The sequence below is a fragment of the Boleophthalmus pectinirostris genome, unplaced genomic scaffold, assembly GCF_026225935.1.
Source record: "Boleophthalmus pectinirostris isolate CB_2022bp ecotype Guang Dong unplaced genomic scaffold, ASM2622593v1 HiC_scaffold_8, whole genome shotgun sequence".
Lineage (NCBI taxonomy): Eukaryota > Metazoa > Chordata > Actinopteri > Gobiiformes > Gobiidae > Boleophthalmus > Boleophthalmus pectinirostris.
Window position 1 is genome coordinate 24,331,515 of NW_026571515.1, and position 20,185 is coordinate 24,351,699.

General features: G+C 38.8%; 2 protein-coding genes across 3 annotated transcripts; both read left to right on the forward strand.

The window, feature by feature from the left end:
- Positions 1-2,243: 2,243 nt before the first annotated feature.
- Positions 2,244-14,689, forward strand: cttnbp2nlb (CTTNBP2 N-terminal like b). The gene is made up of 5 exons (XM_055166419.1): positions 2,244-2,365; positions 3,828-3,932; positions 10,050-10,301; positions 11,214-11,321; positions 12,113-14,689. The coding sequence occupies exons 1-5, from the start codon at positions 2,360-2,362 to the stop codon at positions 13,385-13,387; spliced, it is 1,746 nt and encodes a 581-aa protein (XP_055022394.1). The 5' UTR covers positions 2,244-2,359; the 3' UTR covers positions 13,388-14,689.
- A 302-nt stretch (positions 14,690-14,991) lies between these two features.
- Positions 14,992-20,124, forward strand: apeh (acylaminoacyl-peptide hydrolase). 2 transcript variants are annotated; one of them, XM_020929580.2, is made up of 23 exons: positions 14,992-15,143; positions 15,533-15,662; positions 15,741-15,867; positions 15,953-16,040; positions 16,136-16,211; positions 16,286-16,377; positions 16,652-16,726; positions 16,802-16,939; positions 17,017-17,108; positions 17,201-17,241; positions 17,397-17,518; positions 17,744-17,804; positions 17,894-17,991; positions 18,074-18,125; positions 18,237-18,325; positions 18,411-18,549; positions 18,644-18,727; positions 18,814-18,894; positions 18,980-19,068; positions 19,159-19,349; positions 19,442-19,544; positions 19,624-19,730; positions 19,817-20,124. In XM_020929580.2, exons 1-23 carry the CDS (start codon positions 15,132-15,134, stop codon positions 19,926-19,928), a joined length of 2,199 nt encoding a protein of 732 aa, XP_020785239.1. In that variant the 5' UTR covers positions 14,992-15,131; the 3' UTR covers positions 19,929-20,124. The 2 variants fall into 2 exon arrangements, with proteins under 2 accessions (XP_020785239.1, XP_020785237.1); XM_020929578.2 differs by lacking the exon at positions 14,992-15,143 and having other exon boundaries at positions 15,356-15,662.
- Positions 20,125-20,185: the final 61 nt, after the last annotated feature.

Genomic DNA, 20,185 nt, shown 5'->3' on the forward strand with positions numbered 1-20,185 from the left:
AGAATCAGCAATTTAAGACAAAACATAAGAGAAGTAATGTCGCTTCTTAGAGACTCTCTTTGTGATGAGGCTTTGTGTCGAGTTTCAGTACTTCCACATATGTTCAAACGACAGTAGCATGCTATCACTTAATTAACACCCAAGGACAGTTGAATATAACAAATGAGAGAAACACTGTGTAAGTTTTCTGGTGAGGTTCAGTCATCTGCTTGTCCCCATGGAGATGCAATTACTTGGTCTCAATATGCCATTAAACCAATCCATCTTGCATTTGTTCATTTACAAGTGTGTTAATTGCAAAAAAGAGAACAAAAATCCTACTATCTTTAATTAACACTCAAAGACAGTTGATATTAACTAAAGACAGTAACACTATGTAACTTTTTCTCTTTTCTGGTGGGGGTTCTGTCATCTGCTTATCCCCATGGAGATGTAATTGCTTGGCCTCAGTATGGTATTAAAATGATCTATCTTGCATTAATTCATGTACAGGTTTGTTTATTGCAAGCAAAAATAGAAAGAAAAAACTCTTACTGTGGAATCACATGTCCCCAGATCTGACCTGTAACTTGACCTTGTGGTGTCACCTTGTCTCCATGGAGGATACTGCGGAACATTCAAGACAAAGACCATTTAAATGTTGTAAAAGATAAACAGATGACTTTTAAACAGTAAGTGGAAATAATGGAGCTACTTTTAGTACTTCTTTTCTCAGGTTCTGAAACTCACAAATCAAGTTATAATTCACCTAGGTAATAACTGTGTGGCAGTCCAAAACAGTTTTTCTCTAACAAAACTTTGAATGTGTTGGAGTGAACATTTGTCAACTGGAAGCATATTATTCTGCTAAAATATGCATCCAATTACCTCTTTATCCTAACCCAATTTGCAACATCCTCTGTAACCTCTTGTTTGCCCCATGCCTCAAACAGAAATAGCAGAATGCACGTCCATTCTGTGCAGTGACGTGTGTGACTTTGCAGCAGGGACAGGAGCAATGTTATGTGAGCTCCCAGAGGTTTGGTGTTGGGGCTGTACAGACACTGTGCACCTGCCCAATGGACATCAGCTGTCCCGGGACGACCCTATGTCCCAGAATGAACTTACTTTTGTGGTCATTTAGTCATCAGAGACACTGCAATGGAGGTTGCTCTCCAAGTTAGACACTCAAATGACCAACACTAATTGAAAAAATTTAATAATAATAACTAAAACTATCCTGTATGGCATTTATGAGCTAATCCAAGTCTGTCTAAAATGTAATTGCAAGTGGATGTACAGTTACAAAATAATCAATATAGTCTGGGAAGCGACAAAAATTCATGGACTTTAAATGAAAAAAAAAAAAAAAAAAAAAGCCTGCACTGCCCTCTAGCGGAAAACAATGCTAATGACCATAATAAATGAATGTGGCTGTGTGCTTTTAACAACTATTTAACACTGTTGCTGCCTCTAGGCCAAGGCGCTCTTTTATTATTTTTTCCTGGTTTAATAAAGGATAAATGAATGAAGTTAAATCAGTTAAAAACAATACAGAACAAATAAAGCAAATTCAAATAAAGTGACGCTGTTTGTTGAATAAAAATGAAAAGAATAAAGTCGAAAAGTTGCTTTCTACTTATAAAAAACGTCGTAATATTCTGTTTCTGTGAGATACGACGTCGGTGAGTTCATTTCATTTCGTCAGTGTTTTTTGGCGGGCTGAGTCGACAAATAATCGTTTAAAACTGTGACTGCACTTAGAATTTAAATAATCGTGATTATAAGATTTTTTTCTTTCCCCAAAATCGAGCAGTCTTACCTAAATGTATTTACTTAATATATCTCTTCATCCATGACAAATCCATAAAATATCACGTGAACGATTTCCTATGCCTATTTGATCTTCAGGTGAGCTTTCTACCAGCAGATGGCGCTGCTGTCATTACCATGAAAAGTGTAAACGGTGAATGATTCTCTGGCTCTACTACAGCATGTCTGTCTTTTCTGTCTAATATTATTTAACTCTAGTTCAGTTGTTATTATGAATGATTACTCGGGGGTCAGAATTGTAGACTACAAAACCGCGCACATCGGGAGCTGAGCCTGAGCTACTGGACGTCCGAAACAAAGAGGTTTAACCCACCCACGAGGGAACGCCCTCGTCCCGCCCCTCACCTTTACTCTAATTCTGATTGGTTCAATTGAGGTTCTGCGATTCTCTGATTGGCTCCGTGGTTTGGTTGTTGAATGCCTGTTGTTCACACTCGTTTTGGAGTAGGAGCGCCCCTTGACAGTGGATTGCTTTGATTCATGTTTTTGTACACGAATTTCTCACTCTGGAAGATTATTTTAATTATATGCTTAACGAGAGGAGCGCATGAAGGTAGGGCAATTTTAAATATTTTATTTTATTTTGTATTGTTTGTCAAAGTATCTATAATCTCACTTGCCTCGTGCAATATTTGGGTTTAGCCTTGCCATTTCCCGTCAAGTTACTCATCCATATCCAAGTTGTGTGTTTTTTTTTTTTTTTTTTTTTTTAATGCATTCTAAGATCTTGTAGTCAATGTAAAATGTCAAGTCTTTTCTGAGAGACGTGGTACTACTAAGTTCATTTTTTACTTATGCACCTTTTTTCATGATTGATGCAATATCGATTTTGTAATTTTCAGATGGCAGTCAATATAGGTAGTAGTTAACTAAGGTTATTTTTGCTGGTTATGTGTTATTCTAAATCGAAATATAAGGACTATTGCCTTGGTTTTAAACAAAGGGTGTTGAGGCAGGTGGATCTGTTTCTGAGCAACCACTGAGGCAGTGTATTGCCTTGGACAAAATGAACACTATCTTCAAATCATGTTTTTCTTTTGTCTTTGTGGGGCAGTGTAAACTAATTTCACTGACTGGTGCCTTTTGTGATATATATACAGCACATATCATAAATTTTTATATAGCCTTTGCCTCTTGGTTTATGTGAGCCATGTGTGCATACATTTTTAGTAGTTGTGTTGAAGATGATGTCAGTTACCTTTGTTATTACTTTTACTGAACGTATAAACTCTGTATAAAACAATCTTAACATTGTTTAGGACAAGGGATTATTTTTCACAAGGAAGTTGTATTGTGTTGGCTATAAACACAAAGGGAAATGGAATATTTTATGAGATCACTATCATGCCTTCTTCAAAATGCCAACCATTGCACTTGATCAGAAAAGCTTATAAAGCTATCTAAAGAGTTAGGACAGTATAAATGTGTTGTATTCACACTTAATACTGTGATATGTGCAAAAACAAATTTGGAAAATATTTAATAATGTTCCCACCAAAACCCTGACATCAGTCATTTTAAATCCTCAGCTGTGAGCTGTGGTCTGGCTAAACCTTACCCTTATGTTTATAGTATTAACACATTTTTGGAGATTCTGATTCCCTTTTCTTCACTTTTTACTTCAGTTGTATGAATACAGAAATGTTGATGAATGTTTGAAGTTGAGGAGAGTAATTCATTATGTCCAAGTTTCATAAAATGCGTTAAAGTAATTGAGAAAATACAAATATAGCCTCGAGACCAGATAATTATGGCTTTGGCCTTTCTTACCCTGACCACAACTGCCTATGAGTTAAGCCTGCACACTCCACTTTAAAATCTGCAGCTTTATCCTACCTGTGCACGCACTGCTTAAACATATGGATGGTTTCTCTTTACTGTTCATAAAACTGGAATTCACCAGGAACACTTGAGTCAAGATCTTGATCCTGATAGGACTTGGTTTCACATTGCGTCTTTTGTATTTGCTAAAGTCTACCAGTGTGCACCTGTGTAATCACATTCTCTGTGTCTAGGAGAAGATGAACGTGGAGGCTCTGAGCAGGCCTGAGCTGCTGACTCTGCTCAGTATCCTGGAAGGAGAGCTGGAGGCCCAAGATGTGGTCATCCATGCGCTAAGGGTGAGATAACCAACCACTATATTGTATTTACTGTAATTAGACTTTCTCACAACTTACTTACAGCCTAAAATTAATCATACTTGGGGATTTTTACACTTAATTTATGGGTCCACACTAGTTCAACAACAACTTGCTAAAGTAAAATAGTAGAAGCAGTTGTAGCAAATAAACTAGTGTTCCACAGTGTTGTAGCTCTGTAGTTCTTATTAAAGGCCCTGCTCTGGGCCTCACCTCTTCTCAGGTAGATCAGGATGCTTACATTACCTGCTTTGTTCTTCTAATTTACTAACATAGCATTAGCTAATTATAGTCTTACTTTTTTCTTGGAGTATGAATTTAGATTTAATGGTTTATAATTATACTTGGCTAATATATATGGGGAGTAGTTTGTTCATAGTGACATGGTTAGACTCAAAATCCCTATAAATGAGAAACTCTCCAAAGTGTCTCAGGTGAAAAGGAGTGGCTGTGTACACAAGGCAATCTGTTCTTATAAGACAATGGTAAAGGGAGGGTTTCCACTGCCTGTTATTACAATAGAGAGCCAGATAAGAGCATTTCAACAACCCCAAGGGGCCATGGTTCCACTGGGTATGTCAGTTTAAAGCAAATGTTAATGCCATAGAATTTACCACAATCTAATTATAAAGGAGACAAGGAAGCGATCAAGAGCACAGAACTCTTGACTTATCTGAGAGTGTGGAAAAGCAAGAGCAAGACAAGGCATAGCTAGACCAGTTCAAGACCTAAAACACAATATCATAACCAAAGACTGCATGTATACAGTCAATGATCATAACATTCTAGGTTCAATAGAAATGTCAGATTTGTTTGTTAATATTACTCATAGTAAATATTTTGAATTGGTTAAGTTCAAGACTACAAAATTGTCAAAAAAGGTAAATATTAATTTGCCCTTGAGTCTCTCCTCCATCCTGTGACCATTTCCTCTCTCCCTCACACACACATTTACATTATGGGAGGTCTTTGATGTTGGACCACTGACCACAGTCCAGGCCCTATCTCGCCTCCACACACTCACAGTGCTCTCAGGGGGGACACTTAGGCTGCTGTGTTTATTATTAAGAGGATGTACAGAGCTGTAGGCCCCAATCGCTCACTTCCCCTCTATCCGTTGGGACCTTCTAAAAACTGTTCTTACTAGACTGTCCGGCCCACAGAATTAGGCATTGAACTGTGCTAGGTCACCTGATTTGCTATCACTTTACCTCCTAGGGCTATATTAAAATATTTTCTAGGTGTATAAAATATATGCTACTACTTATACCTGGGTCCTGAGAGAGTGTAGAAAATTACAGTTCCAGCCCATGAGTTTTTGCAAAATAAATAAATTATTATATAAATTAAATTATTTATATTTTGATATGGGCACTGGGGGAAATCTCTGCCTACTTTTAGATCTTCTATCTGCCTATATTACATGGTAAATGGTAAATGGTGACATTTTTCTATAGCGCTTTTCCACCTTCAAGGCACTCAAGGTGCTTTACAACAAGGAACCACTCATCCATTCACACACACATTCACACACCAGTGTACACAGACACTGTGGGCAAGGTGGGTTAAGTGTCTTGCCCAAGGACACAACAACAGCATTCATCTGTGGGAGCTGGAATCACATCAGCCAACCTGTGGGTCAGTGGATCTGACCACTCAACCTGTGATGTTTTATGTCGAGAACTGGATTCGAACCACCAACCTTCAGATCAGTGGGCAAATGCTCTATCTGCTCTAACTGAGCTACTGCCGCCCATCTTATAAGAGTTTTATTTGTAACATTGGATGGATAGAGATAGATACTTTAATGATACTGAATTTCTTTTCGGATCAAAAATCAGTCTTTGTAGTGTTTGCTTACAAGTTATTGCCAAATAATTTTTAATTAGTCATGTTCAAAGTCCAACTGTGGGGAGTAGTCCAGGCAACTGACATGATGAATATTTCATGCATCCCTTAACACAATGTAGTGTTAATGCCTGCAGCATAGGTAAGAAGAATGATAGCTCGGATAGTGTGTATTGTACATTTGCACATTTCACTAATAGTGTGCCATTTTTCGTTCCTTTAGGCAACAATTATAAGTGTATTATCAATGTTATCATGTTGTCTTTGGACAGGGAGAAATAAAATAATAACTAGCTAACTAGCAAGATGCTTAACCGTTCTGCCTTTACACACAGTAGTATTTGAATGGGTTTGACCACAATGATCTTAATTTCCCTATCTGTGAGGAACTTGGTTTCTGATTAAAGCATGTCATTGGTGAGGCATGTCAGTGCAGAGGGCTGATTGTGTTTACATTTTTTATTACTTAGTTACTCAGATAATCAGCATCTCACAGTGGGAACATTCTCTGGAGCATGACTTCAGAAAACAGGTCGTACAGGAGTGGCAGTACCAAAAAGTCAATCATTGTCTTTTAACAAGGAAGTGAATGTTGTTGTTATTCTTACTTTGTCAGGCATATATGAAATGAATAGACTTTAAGTAATGTCTTAAGCCAAAGAAAGTCATATTAATATGTTTGTTCTGCACCCATTATAAATTAAAACACACAAGTATAGATGGATCAGATGAAAATATCTAACTAGCTGTTGCTCTGATTAGCTCGTGTTATGCTTAGTAGATGATATCATTTCCTCTTGTCCCGTAATGTCTATTTTTGCAGCTTATTGTGTTTTCCTGTTTCTGGACAATGGGGCACAAAGGGCTAGAGTGGACTGCTCTGATAAGGTTGTACAACATGTTGCTGTTTGATATGGCATTACGAACTGGTAAAAATATGTAATTTGCCTCCCTCTCTAGAATTTGACTGCAAGTCCTTTGTCCCCCTAGTTGTACATTGTCAAAGTGTCAAATGTACATTATTGAATTGGCCATTATGTACCATTTTAGACTTGTTTTAATGTGTTATTTGTGACAACATCGTTGCATAGTGGACATATAATGGGCTTTGAATACTTTAAGAATCGTTTATCTGATTGTTCTAAGTAAACAATATACCAGTAACTTTCATTTTATAAATAGCATATTGATTGATGTTACTAAAACTATAGGTATATCTGCCATGTACTGATGTGCAAAGCAGAGTAACTTCATTCTGATGAGAGGTCTTGCAAGGTCAACGGTAGACCCCCTTAATCTTAAGTAAAGGGAGAGAATTATGTTTTTTGATATTTGACATGCCTGGTCCTGCTGCCCCTTTGTGTATGCAGTGGTTGAGCTGCAGAGGAGCAAACTAATTCTACAGGAATGCATTGATTTAACCCCAACCCCAGGAAATGCTTTTAGACTTGACATGTTACCGTGGAGACCACTGTGCTCAAGCTGACAATGTCAGATGGGAATGTCTACTTAGGCCTATGTGTTTGATTTACTTTGAGTATACTTTCTTAAACACACTTTAGTTAGAATAAAATAAAGTTGGAGAAATCACTCTTCACTAAGGCAAAGATAGTGTTAATATACATCTACTATACTATAGTAGTTATATTTTTAGGTGTCAGAGCAGCAGCAACAAGTTACTTTTATTTAAGGAGGTACAGAAAGTTACTATTCATACTATATTAATTCAGTAGGCTATGCACCTATGCTCATTTTGACTTGTGTTGAGTGGTCGACTGAAGCAGATGAGCATCTTAGTCCCTGATGTGATCTAGGTCTGAATTGTAAGGATTGTATCATGGAAATCAGCCGGGCTAAGACATGTCAGTACCCATGCAAGTAATTTACTTTGGCGACCCCTGAAAGAAGCAGAGCAGTGTTGGGACTTTTCTATGTGTATTTGGCGTGAGGATTAACTCTGAGTGCATGTGTAACAGGAGAGATGTGTTAGGTGGCCCTCTCCAGCTGCTCCGTCTATTGTTAACAGCTCATTACAGAAGCTTATGACAGAAACCTTACTCCCTTCCTCTGTGTCTCCTCACACAAGGCCCGGACTGTGCCTCGGAGCTGCAGGTAACCTACTGACAGGCCAATAATACAGCTGTAATATACGCACAACTAGAACATCACTGACGAAAACAAGTGGAGCAAAAACATGTTGAATGAATTGATTTGTTTGAAGACATTTTATTTTAAGAGTGTTCGAGAAATTGGGACAGAAAATAAACGCTTGCTTGGAAGAAAATTTTGCAGTACATGACCTGAAATTAGAGCTTAAAAGCAGGGTAATGTTATTCCCTCTCATGAAGGAAACCACACTCTGTCATTAGGATCCGAACTGTCCCAAGAAAACCATGAGGGACCAAGCCCTGGGCACTTGGGTAAAAACACACCACTGCAGTTTGAGTCCAGCCCTAAGATCTGCTAAAGTACTCCTCATCTAAGGCATGAAAACATACAAGGTCGTCAATATGGCTACCTAAATTATTCCAGTTTTTAGAGATTGATTACTGAGCCAGCAGGTATTCACAATGCTTCAAATGGCATGCATACTAGAAAGATATGACCCTTTAAACATTTCCCTTTCAGTAAAAAGGTTGCGAGGTCAACTGTAGCCAATTTTCAATGATGGGTCTAAGTAGAGTCCGCGTGCACAAGAGCTTCTGTTTATTGACTAGCAGGTGAAGTTGTGACTTAGTGTAGTTCTGAACAACCAACTAACCTATCCAGTTATAGTTATATGATCATTTACTTCAACCACATAAATCATTAGCTATAATGAGGAACCCAGACTGTTCTACCCTCTTATTGCAGCTCAAAGCCTCGTGGTGTGCCATAGAGACTGGACATCAGAAGGAACGTAAGGCATTGAGCAAGTGTCTCGCAGTGCCCCATGTAAACTCCTTTTTACTGGATTCTTTGTTAAGCCACAGAAAAGACCCTGCAACACAGCGCTCCCCCAGGGCTGTGCGCGCATGTGGAGAGAGAGACTGACAGAGGAACCCAAGTAACGAGAGGCACTTTCTGAGAAATGATGAAGAGACATTGGAATGCGGTGTCATGCATGTTTGGGCAGTGGCAGAGGGAGCTATAGGACATAGGGCATCTGTCTGGTTAACATTTCATGGAAAGACGGACGGTTTTAACAAAGGCATGTCTTCATAAAATGGTGACTAAAGAATTAATTTGCATAATTCTGACAGTCAAAATATGCACCGGCACTGTAAGGAGCTAATAGGACCACCATGATCAATGACAAAAACGACAAGATTTAGTTTAAATAGCTCCAAACTTGGCTGATTTTGTGACTATTGATTCTAAAGAAAAATTGGCTTCATAAAAGTTCCTCTTATTATTTCTATAAATGTATGAGGGAGTTTGATTTGATCATGTTGCTCATAATTTTAAATATTGGATAAAGTTACACTTGGTTTAACTTTAACTAAATGTTTTTGTATTTTGATGATAAGTATTATTCACTCAGCGTATTGGACTGTGGGTGGCAGACGCATAAACCTGGTGAGTAAGCCAGGGCAAACACAGGCAGGTAATGACAATGATAAGGAGACATTTTGCACAACTCACTTTATTTATTCTATTTGCTCATTTCGTCAGATTTGAGAGCCAGTTTCTTTAAATCATTGATGTCCCTTGGGAAAGATTCACATGTGCCCTGTGTTGGGGGTTGGCCAGGCCTCACCTCTTTGTTTGGGTTAAAGGAGAGGGGCCATCTGCTGTAGTGCTCACGACAATAACTTCACACTCATTTCCTGTACAAATACACATGCTTTTCTATAAGTGCAAATGTTTTTATGGCACTGGCAAGTCTTATCTTTTTCATATCATTGTATATCTTTTTTACTGTATTGTATGAAGTATAGGAAAAGAAGATTCACATTTTTTGTTGGGCCACTGACATGACATATTTCTAAGGGCAATTTGCGGGTTACATGTCTTTCCTTTGTTCTCATCAGCAGTCTCACCATCCAGAAACTTAGGCTTGCAATAAGTAAATTGGTAACATTTAGTACCCTTTAGTGACTCAAACAGTTGACCATCATGTAAATAAATCATACTTTTTCAGAAGTGTACCCTTCCCATAAAATGAAAACTTGCAAAATATTTCACCTGCTTCTCCTAAAAGGAACGACATACATGCAAATACCAGATCTAAAATTGGTTATAGAGTGTTTTTTTTCTTTTTCTCTTCAGGCCCGGCACAGGGATGCCTTCGTCCAGGAGCGTTACGGACAATATGACCTCAGTGATCCATTCCTGGCCTTGCAGAGGGACAGTGAAGCAGAGGAGCGGCAAAATGCACTGGCCCAGAACAACAGCAGCCTAACGGGACGCGCAGTGGGCCCAAACCCTCTGGCTGTACTCAAGCTGGTTATGGCTCACTGCAAAAGGATGCAGGAGAGGATGATGGGTCAACTGGCTGCCACAGAAAGAAGACATAAAAGGGTAAAGTTGAACAGACAAGAGTTTAAAGTAGATCTTTTTGTTTTGTTTTGCATGGAGCTTTAGTTTAGTCTTGGTTTACACTTGTTATTGTCTGGGTTTGGTCCTGGTTTGGTCCTGGTTTGGTCCTGGTTTGAGCCCAGTCTTAAGTTTTGCCAGCTAAGACCACATGCTTTTACATTACTTTACAAAGACTTAAATTCTAAAACCATATCATGTCTCCGTAATATCTGATAGGAGTGGCTGACAGGAGGATTAACCAATCAGAGAAAGACATGGTCAATTGTCTCAAACCAAACATGGTAGCTTACAAGCAAAATAGAAAGAAAAATAACAGAGGACTGTGAGACAACCCAGATCTCTGTAGAATCAGTGAGCTAAGCACTTAACTCTGTAAATCTGCGAATGAGGTAAGATACATATCCGTTCTGAATGTAACAAGAATATTCAAAAGGAGAGACACATGCTTTAAATTAGTGACTGTGAAAATTGGTCATGCTCTTAGCCCAGGTTTAGTTCTTGATTTAGGACCAGTTTAGTCCCAGTTGTGATGTGGTGTGTGTGAGTGTGTGAACACAACGTAAACAATGCATTTTTCTCTGTATTAATTCATTAGTTTAAGACACGTCAGTCATACTTTCAGGATGTTTTAGTAACTTGAAAATGGTATCTGATCAAAAGCCACACTGCTATTTAACTAGAGGTATGAACTTATACAGACTGACACACCCAAGGCTTAAACTTTGTGAAGGGAGGCCACACATTTCCTTGTCTAATCCAGTTAATTTAATAAAACCCTATGCAACTCAGCAGGCTACAACTTCATATTGACAAATTAGCAACAGTGACATGCAACATTCTGCAATTTGTCTCATACGTAATGAAATGTGATTTATTTTACCCTGTGATTGACAGATGATAGCTGACTTGGAAGAGGAGAAACGGTGCAGGGCTCAAGAATCTGCCAGAAGTGAAGATGTCTTGTGTATGCTCCAAATGGAAAGGGACAAACTTCTTAAACAGGTATCAGAGAAACTATTTTATACATTTTTGGCTGTAGTGACTGTTTTACACACAAATTTCTAGGATAAATTGAATTTCACTGGTTGTATGTACATATTATTATTATTATTATTATTATTATTATAGTACACTGTGTTGTACAATAAAATAACCAGTTTCAAGTTAAGGCACTAGCAGATCATTTACCTTATGTGATCTTGCATTGCTTAGTCTGAGTAGAAGTGCATTGTATGACTCAGCAGGGAGGAGAGGGCTGGGCCTGGGAAAGTACAGGCACTAGAGGGTGTCTGTGGCTCTATCCGCACCGAGCTGGTCTGGAGGAAACCGAGGAGGATGGGGCCATTGTTTGGTTGTTCTGCAGCTCTGGGCTGTTGTGGCCTCAGGAAATGTGAGATAAAGGATGGCCATGACTAATACAGGGTCACTGTGCAGACACACTCATGGAGCTCAACATGAGGCACTGTTAAAGCCTGCATAGGGACATTATGTAAGAGAGGCTTTCTCAGTGTTCCCCAGTCACCCTCAATCTTTCTTTTCAATATTTTGGACACACATAGAGACAAAAAGATTCATACATCCTCATCTAGGGTTTCTCAATGCACTGTATTAGAATGTTATATAATAAACATTTTTGAGATACTGAAAAGTCAATTCTTGCATTTCATTTCAATAAACCTTCAAAATATACTAAAGCAGGTTATTGTTAAATTTAGTTAACATTTACCTTGACTGCCTCCTTGTGGTCAAATAGGCAATGATCCTCTGACTACCTTTGCATTTCCTTTGTTTAGTTGGAGGCGGAGCGTGCCACAGTGCGGCGCTTGGAGAAGGAACAGGTACAGACGGTGAGCCAGGTGGAGGAGTCCCTGTCCCAGCAGCAGCAGCTCTCCTCCACCTTGAGTCTGGAGCTGCAGCGGGCCTGCAGCCAAGCACAGGAGGAGGCCCAGAAGGCCTCCCAGCTCCACAGCAGACTACAGGAGGAAACCAGTGCTCTGGAGAAGCTTCATAACACTCTAGAGGAAGAGAGGAGACACTCAGCTCAATTAGAGGCCAAGTCTGAGAGGCAGTTGGCTGAGTTCCATACAGAGCGAGAGCAGTTAAAATCTCTGCTCCATAAAGAAAAGGAGAGATGTAAGGAGCTTGAGAGACAGGTAGATGAACTCACAGAGACATTAGCTTCTGTGCAACACTTGTGTGATGTAAAGGAAGAAAATGTACTGTCCAACAAAGCATCGGAGCCCACATCTGTTCAGACAGAACCAGATGGAAAAGTTAGCAGCACCACTAAAGCAGTTTCAGTGTCCAAGGCAAACGGCCATCACACTAACAAAGGGACAGAGTCCATAAAAGAGAGAAAAGGCCCTGAAAATGAGGTGATAGTGGAAAATGGCAGTGGACCATTGTCTCAGTCACCTCTTCACCCTCTCTCTCACCCCCGCTCTCCCTCCAGCACAGCCTCCTCCTCCCTCTCCTCCTCCCCTGTCTCCTCCCCAGTGCTGGCCAAGCGCCTTGGGAGCCCAAGCTTCCATCAGTCCGCTTACCAGGCTGGAGTCAATCAGCGTTTCCAAGCTGCCAGGCACAAGTTCCAGACTCAGGCAGAACTGGAGCAGCAGCATCACAGCAGTGGGCCTCTATCTCCTCGAGACTTGTCCCCTACCACCTCTGCCCCCCCTCCACCTGAGAACAGTACCGCCAAACAACTGGCTCGCAACACTGTCACACAAGTGCTGTCTCGTTTCACAAGCCAACAGGCTGGGGTCAAACTGGCCCCTATCAGCAACTCTCCTTTTGGTACTGATTACCGCAACTTGTCTTCCCCTACTGGTCCAAAGTCTCCCTCATCAGGGCCATTATCTCCAGGCATTCGCTCACCACTCACTCCACGCTCAGAGCGCACACATCCACCTCCAGTTCCCCCCAAAAGGCCAGGCATGAGTCCCACTCCTGGATCACCAAGTCACTCCACCAGGAGCCTCAATTTCCCAGAGCTGTCAGGAAACTGTGGAGACAAAAGTGTGCAGGAGGGAGCCAAAGAGCCCGATCTGGTCCTATCGTCCAGCAGTTAACAGTTAAAACATGGATAAACTCATTTACACCCTTGAATCAACTTGTAGCACACAATTTCAATTGATAAACAAACACTATTTAAAAACTGTACTGTTTAGTTAAGGAGTTGGCCTACGTCTACCTCTGTAGCATTAATAAAAACTATTTTAAATAAACATACTGTAGGAGTGCTTTGAATAATGATGGAAGCTGTGCACAAAATGTATGCAGAACTTCCCCACTGAATTTTGTTATTGCATAAAGATCTGCTATTTCTATTCCTCTAAGATGTAAATGCGCTTTATAGCTATGTATACAGTAAATGGAAAATTAAATACAAAAATAAGAGCACAACAAAAACATAATAACTTAAGTCTAGTATCTGTTAAGATGCTACTGTAAAATGTTATTGAGAATATTGTGTACACTTAACTTAATTGCTATGATTCTAAAATGAAAACCAGTTCTTTCTTCAATAAAGTACAATAAGCTGTAGAAAATAAAGGTATACATTTAGTTGTTTTTCTAGTAATTACTTAGTCTACTGTATCTTTCTTTCTCCTGTTGAATACAGACAATATTTAAACTGACTTAGTGATACTTTGCACTAGACCTATAGGTCTAAACAAAAGCAGATTAAAAAACAAAGTCTTTAAAATTATATTATTTATGTTTTTATTGTCTATTATAACTTTATGTTATAAAGTGTACAGCACAAATCTCAGGGTACACTTTATTGTCCCCATAGGGAAATTTGTCCTCTGCATTTGAGGACAAATCCTTTAGTGCTGCTGGACATCTCATCAGGAGTGGGAACCCAATCCAGATGTTGTTGCTAGGCTTGGTCAGGATTACTCTATCTGGAGGATTGTACCTATGATGCATGTTTTGGGTTGATGGGGGAACCGGAGTGCCTGGAGGAAACACACCCAGACACGGAGAGAATATGCAAACTCCGCACAGAAAGGCCCGGAACCTTTTGTGAAGCTTACTAGTCATTCAGCCTCTTCAGAAGCATTTGGTAAAATGTACAACGCCGCCCCCTAATGTCAGTTATGAAAAGGTGCTAGAAGAGCAATCTAAACCTTTATTTTTTATTTTTTTTATGTTATTTAAAACCATTAACACAGTGTAACCGGTTTTAGATTAAATGTACAGAGAATTGTTGTAATCTCTCACAAAATAGTGTTTAGTACTGTACTTCAATGTTAACTATATTCAGTTGTCTTCGCCTTAAAACACGCCATTATCTAACCTGGAATGTTTTCGTTTTATTTATACTACTACGACTGTAAATCAAATAAATAATTGATTCAAGCATTGCCACCTTTCCCCTCGTTTCTTTTCTCGTACTGCGGTAGCCACATCCACATCATAAAATAGAAAATGAATTGGTGTTTCTGAATAGAAATTCCAAATACCCATAAGTACTGGACACTACCGGGGTAGTTAGGCGTGCCCATGTCGTGCCCATCATGTGCCATGGATGTCATGTGCCCACAGAACTGCCCAACGAGGGAACCTTCATATGTTCATTTCCGGTTGAATTTTAACTCCTGCGAAATCAAATAAGAAAAACAATCAGGATCAGCCAACAACATAGAGAATGTGCATTATGTGAAATTATGCGTTATTTAGTTTAATGTTTAATTGTTTGAACAAGTCTGACGATTTTCGATTCACAGCATTATTTTGTACACCGGAAGTTCGGGCCGGAATGACCTTTGTATCTTCACTGTTGTGCTGAGGACAGGACAGGCAGCCATGACGGCTCCGGTAAACGTTATGTTTTTTACCGAAGTTATTGTGAATTTATGACCCAATTTAATATTAAATCATTGATATACCCGGCTTTTATGTAATTACTTTATTGGCACGAATTCTGACCATGGGAGTATATTATAGGTCCATGCTCAGACAAGTTAAGCTAGCGGGTGGAAATGCTATAATATAACTACTCGTACAGGAAGTTCCTGTTGCTTGATCTCTTGTTATGTCTGTTGCCATGATGTATTTCTTTCGGTTTCAGTCTTACATTGTGTTCTTGATTGTACCTTGTGAATGCGTAGTGTCCTTCTTATAAAACAATGAATAGATTTGTATCTGTCGCGAGACAGTTTGTGCCGCTGAGTCGCAGTTTGCATTATTCTGCTCTCTGCTGCCAGGTGATGACCAACCCTGAGGAAATCTCCAGACTGTACAGAGAGCTGAGCCTCTTCCCTTCCTTGACCAGAGCTGATGTGGGACCAGTCATCACTTCTCAGTACGGAGGCAAATACAGCAATATTTACACAGGTTTGCAGTCTTGTGGTTTTATCGCCTTCCAAAGGTTCTCTATTGAAACTGAAAGTAGTCTGTCTCTTATTTCCCCAGAATGGAGCCAGCGTGATTTGGATAGAAACGAGAATGTCAAATTTTGCAAACAGTACATAGTTTTCCATGATGATGCATCAGTGGTGTTCTCTGGTGCTTGTGGAAACTGTTCTGAAATCAAAGGAGAGTGAGTGACCTGCTAATTTTTATCTTAAGTATTTCACAGGAACAAATCAAACACTGTGTAATGGATTTCTCCATTTTATTATTAGGGTATTAAGTAAAGATTCTCCTTCAGGGGAAATGAAAGCTGTTGTCAGGGAGTGCACCATCAAGGGGGAAGATAAGCAATACTTGGAGGTCAGCTGATGTATTGTGAAAGTGTTATGAGCATGTTGCTGCTATATTGTATCTGCCTACCATATAAGTGGATGTTTTCACTTGCCTTTTTTCAGATCTGGAGTAAAAACATCAAGATGAAAAGTATCAACCTCACAGCCTTAAAAAAGCATGGAAAAGTCTTTGAAGACAGTTAGTCATTTTGATAAAATGAATGAAATTTGTTTCTTATGTTTTGATAATAAAGCTGATATTTACTCTTTTAGGCCAGTTCGGGTGTCTGGTTTGGTCTCATTCAGAAACCCACCTTCTATATGTGGCTGAAAAGAAAAGACCAAAAACTGAGTCCTTTTTCCAGGTTTGTCTTCTGAACCAGTTGCCCATTCACAAGATTTTTACAAGGCGGTTTCACAAAAAATCTAAATTGCAGAGTTATAATTTTGACCACATCTTTTGTAATTCTGTTAAACCAGACCTCTTAAGCAAACATATATTACTTCCCGTTTCAAAATGAATAGTGATTTTCACAAATGTGCAACATAACGCCATATCAAATCTGTTTACATCAAACTACTGATGAATCACTTTTCCATCATGTGCATGTAATTTGTAATGATTTCTTTGTCTCGTAGACTGAGGCACCAGAGTTGTCTGCAATCGAGGATGATGATGAATCTCTGAGATTTGAGAAAAAAGATACTGTTAAAGTGAGTGCTTTCTAAAGGCATGAAATTGTCCATTTCAACTCCATGGTAAAATCTTCTCTGCATACTGTTCTGTAGGGAGAGCAATTTGCCTTTTATGAAGACTGGGGCGAGGCACTGGTCAGCAAGAGCAGCCCAGTTCTTTGTGTTTTGGACATTGAAGGGGACAATGTGTCTATTTTGGAAGGTGTGCCTGAAGATATCTCTCCTGGGCAGGTTGGTCTATGCTTGTGTTATATCTTGCACATTCATGTTTTCTTAATTTAACATCCCTTAATATCACTGTTTTGCAGGCCTTTTGGGCTCCAGACGACACAGGAGTCGTCTTTGTGGGCTGGTGGCATGAACCATTCAGACTTGGCCTTACATACTGCCCTAATAGAAGGTTATATTTGTACACAGAGATTGTAATAAAAATGAAATACTGGTTTATTGTTTATGTTGCCTAAACATCTATATATTTTCGTGTTTTGTTAGGTCATCTTTGTTCTATGTGGATCTCATTGGCGGTAAATGTGGTAAGTTATGTCAAGAACTATTCATGCCACATTTTTTTCATCAATAATGGGCAGCACCTGCATCCCTTACTAGTCATGTAACATTTTGTGAAATTAAAATATTTTTCAAATGTTTCATATAATCATTGTTAAATCTGTTTAATTGTCTCCCTTAGAGCAGTTGACCTCAGGCTCCACTGCAGTGTACTCTCCCAGGCTCAGTCCAGACCACTGCAGAATTGCATATTTGGAGTGCTCCGTGTATGGACCACATATGCAATGTAGCAAGTTGTGCATAGTAAATAAACACCATTTTATTTTCTCTCCCCATATAATAATAATAAGAACAACAATAACAATATGCCTCATTGCTTAACTGACCTCTGCCACGTACTGTATGTCATGTTGATGTTTTATGGATTGTACAATACATTTTTAGCTTGTAACTGTAATTACTCAGTACATTCTGTACAAAAAACTTTATAAATGCTAAATGTTCTGTGTTCTGCTTCCATGATTCTAGTATGACTGGTATACCAAAAAGACATCTGTGATTGTGGATATAGTGAACAGGCTAAGAGAAGGTATGTATTTTTTTATTTATTTATTTATTTTTGGTATTATGTTTTTGCAGTTTATATAATTATAATAAATTTTTATGTTGGTTTTACAGACGGCTTCACTGGAATCTATGGCTCTCAGCTGTCTCCTCAGTGCTGGTCAGCCGATAGCCAGCGTATAATTGTTGCAACTCCCCAGAAAAGTCGTAAGGTATGTGATTTCTTTAGTAGTGGCTTGAACTGTTCCAGTCAAACAGATACAAAAAAGACATCAATTTTTTCAACTTTTTAAGGATCTACTCATGGTTGACATAAACACTGGCGTTGTCACTTCTTTAACTTCAAGTGAGTAAAATTTGAATATAATGTAATCAGAAATAATAGATCTGTGATAATTCAGGGTGCTTTTAATGTACTGGGTGTATACAGTGTTTCAAATATATTTCCAATTTATAGACTCAGATGCAGGAAACTGGTGTCTGTTGAACATAGTTAGAGATTTGATGGTGGTCAGTTGCTCTTCACCAAATCACCCTCCACGTCTGGTAGGATGCTATTTATTGTTTGTTCCAGTTTTGAATACATAAACACTACATTTACATTCTGAACTTATTTTGTGAACATGTTTAGAGAGTGGGCTTCCTTCCAGCCAGGGAATCTCAGGAGAAAGTGGCCTGGGTGACTCTGGAAGACTGCGATGTTTTAGAAGATATTGACTGGAATATCTTGACGTTAACCCCTCCTCCAGAGCAAGACAACAGGCAATATTGTAAGTATGCAAAACTCCCTTTAATGGGGTGTAGTTGTAAGGTTCCTTATACATTGGTGTGTGTGTGTAATATATATGTTTATTTTTGTTTTAGCTGGGCTTGATTTTGAAGCCTTACTAATTAAACCTAAAGAAATTAAAGAAGGCGTGAAACTTCCTCTGGTTGTAATTCCTCATGGTAATTGAATGTGAACTTGTACTTTACAAATACTTTGACTATGCATGACTTTTGACTATGCATATTTTTTTTAAATGTAAGTATAGGGGGACCACACTCTGTTTATGTTGCTGAATGGATGTTATCTTGTGCTGTGATGTGCAGAATGGGCTTTGCTTCTTTACTTGGTGAGTAATGTAATAATTCAGCATTAAAAATTGTACATGTTTTAAAAAAATATATTATTTTTTAAAATTCTTTGGTATTTCACAGTGAATTATCGTGGTTCTATTGGCTTTGGACAAGACAGTATACTCTCGTTACCTGGCAGTGTTGGTACACAGGATGTAAAAGATGTTCAAGTAAATTTAAATGATCATATTCTGGTGAAAAGTGAAAGTGGCCCTTTGCTTTTTATAATATATTTACATAAATTGTTTTTGGTTTTTCAGTTTGCAGTGGAAAGTGTTCTAAAATACACTGACTTTGATTCAGAAAAGGTGGCCATATCAGGTGGCTCTCATGGGGGTTTTCTGGCCTGTCACCTGATTGGACAATATCCTGGTTTCTACAAAGCATGTGTTGCACGCAATCCTGTCATTAACATAGCATCAATGGTTGCCTCCACTGACATACCAGACTGGTAAAGGTTATGCACATTTTCCAGCATGGGTTACAAATAATTAGAATCATGATAATTGAAACTTTTTTTTGTAATGACTTTCAATTTTGCAGGTGCCATGCTGTGTCTGGCTTTGACTACAGCATTGACAGCCTTCCTGACCCTGCATTTTTAGAACGAATGTTGAGCTTATCACCAATTAAACATGTTCCAAAGGTATCTCTTTTCAATTTTATACTTCTTATATTTTTTTATACATGGATCTGCAAATAACGCTTGATAATATTTTTTACAGGTACAAACACCTGTGTTGCTTACAATAGGTGAAGATGACAAACGCGTCCCTAGCAAGCAAGGCATTGAGTATTACAGAGCTCTGAAAGCAAAGAAGGTCCCTGTTCGGTAAGCCACACCACATGACTGGATAACACTGTGTTACTAGTGAAGCTGTTGTGCTTATTCATATTTGTCTATGTTTTTCTTCCCAGTCTACTGTGGTATCCAGGAAATAATCATTCTCTCTCAAAGGTGGACGCAGAATCGGATGGCTTCATGAACATTGCTCTTTGGTTCATTCAGCATCTATTTAAGCAAGGTTAGGTTTACTGAGTTCATTTCTTACTAAGAAGGAGCAAAGATGTGTAAATCGTAGTTTGCTTTTTCAAATTCTATGCCAAAGTCTTTTTATAATGCTATTTGAGCACTTACTTGTAACCTACGCTGTAAAAATATGTCAATTGATTTTTCTCAACGCTGTCAGTGCAAACTTCCAATAAAGCTATGTTCAATAAAAGCACATGATAAGGGTCATGGACTTATTAAATATCATAGAAAAGAAAGAGGAAATGATATTTATA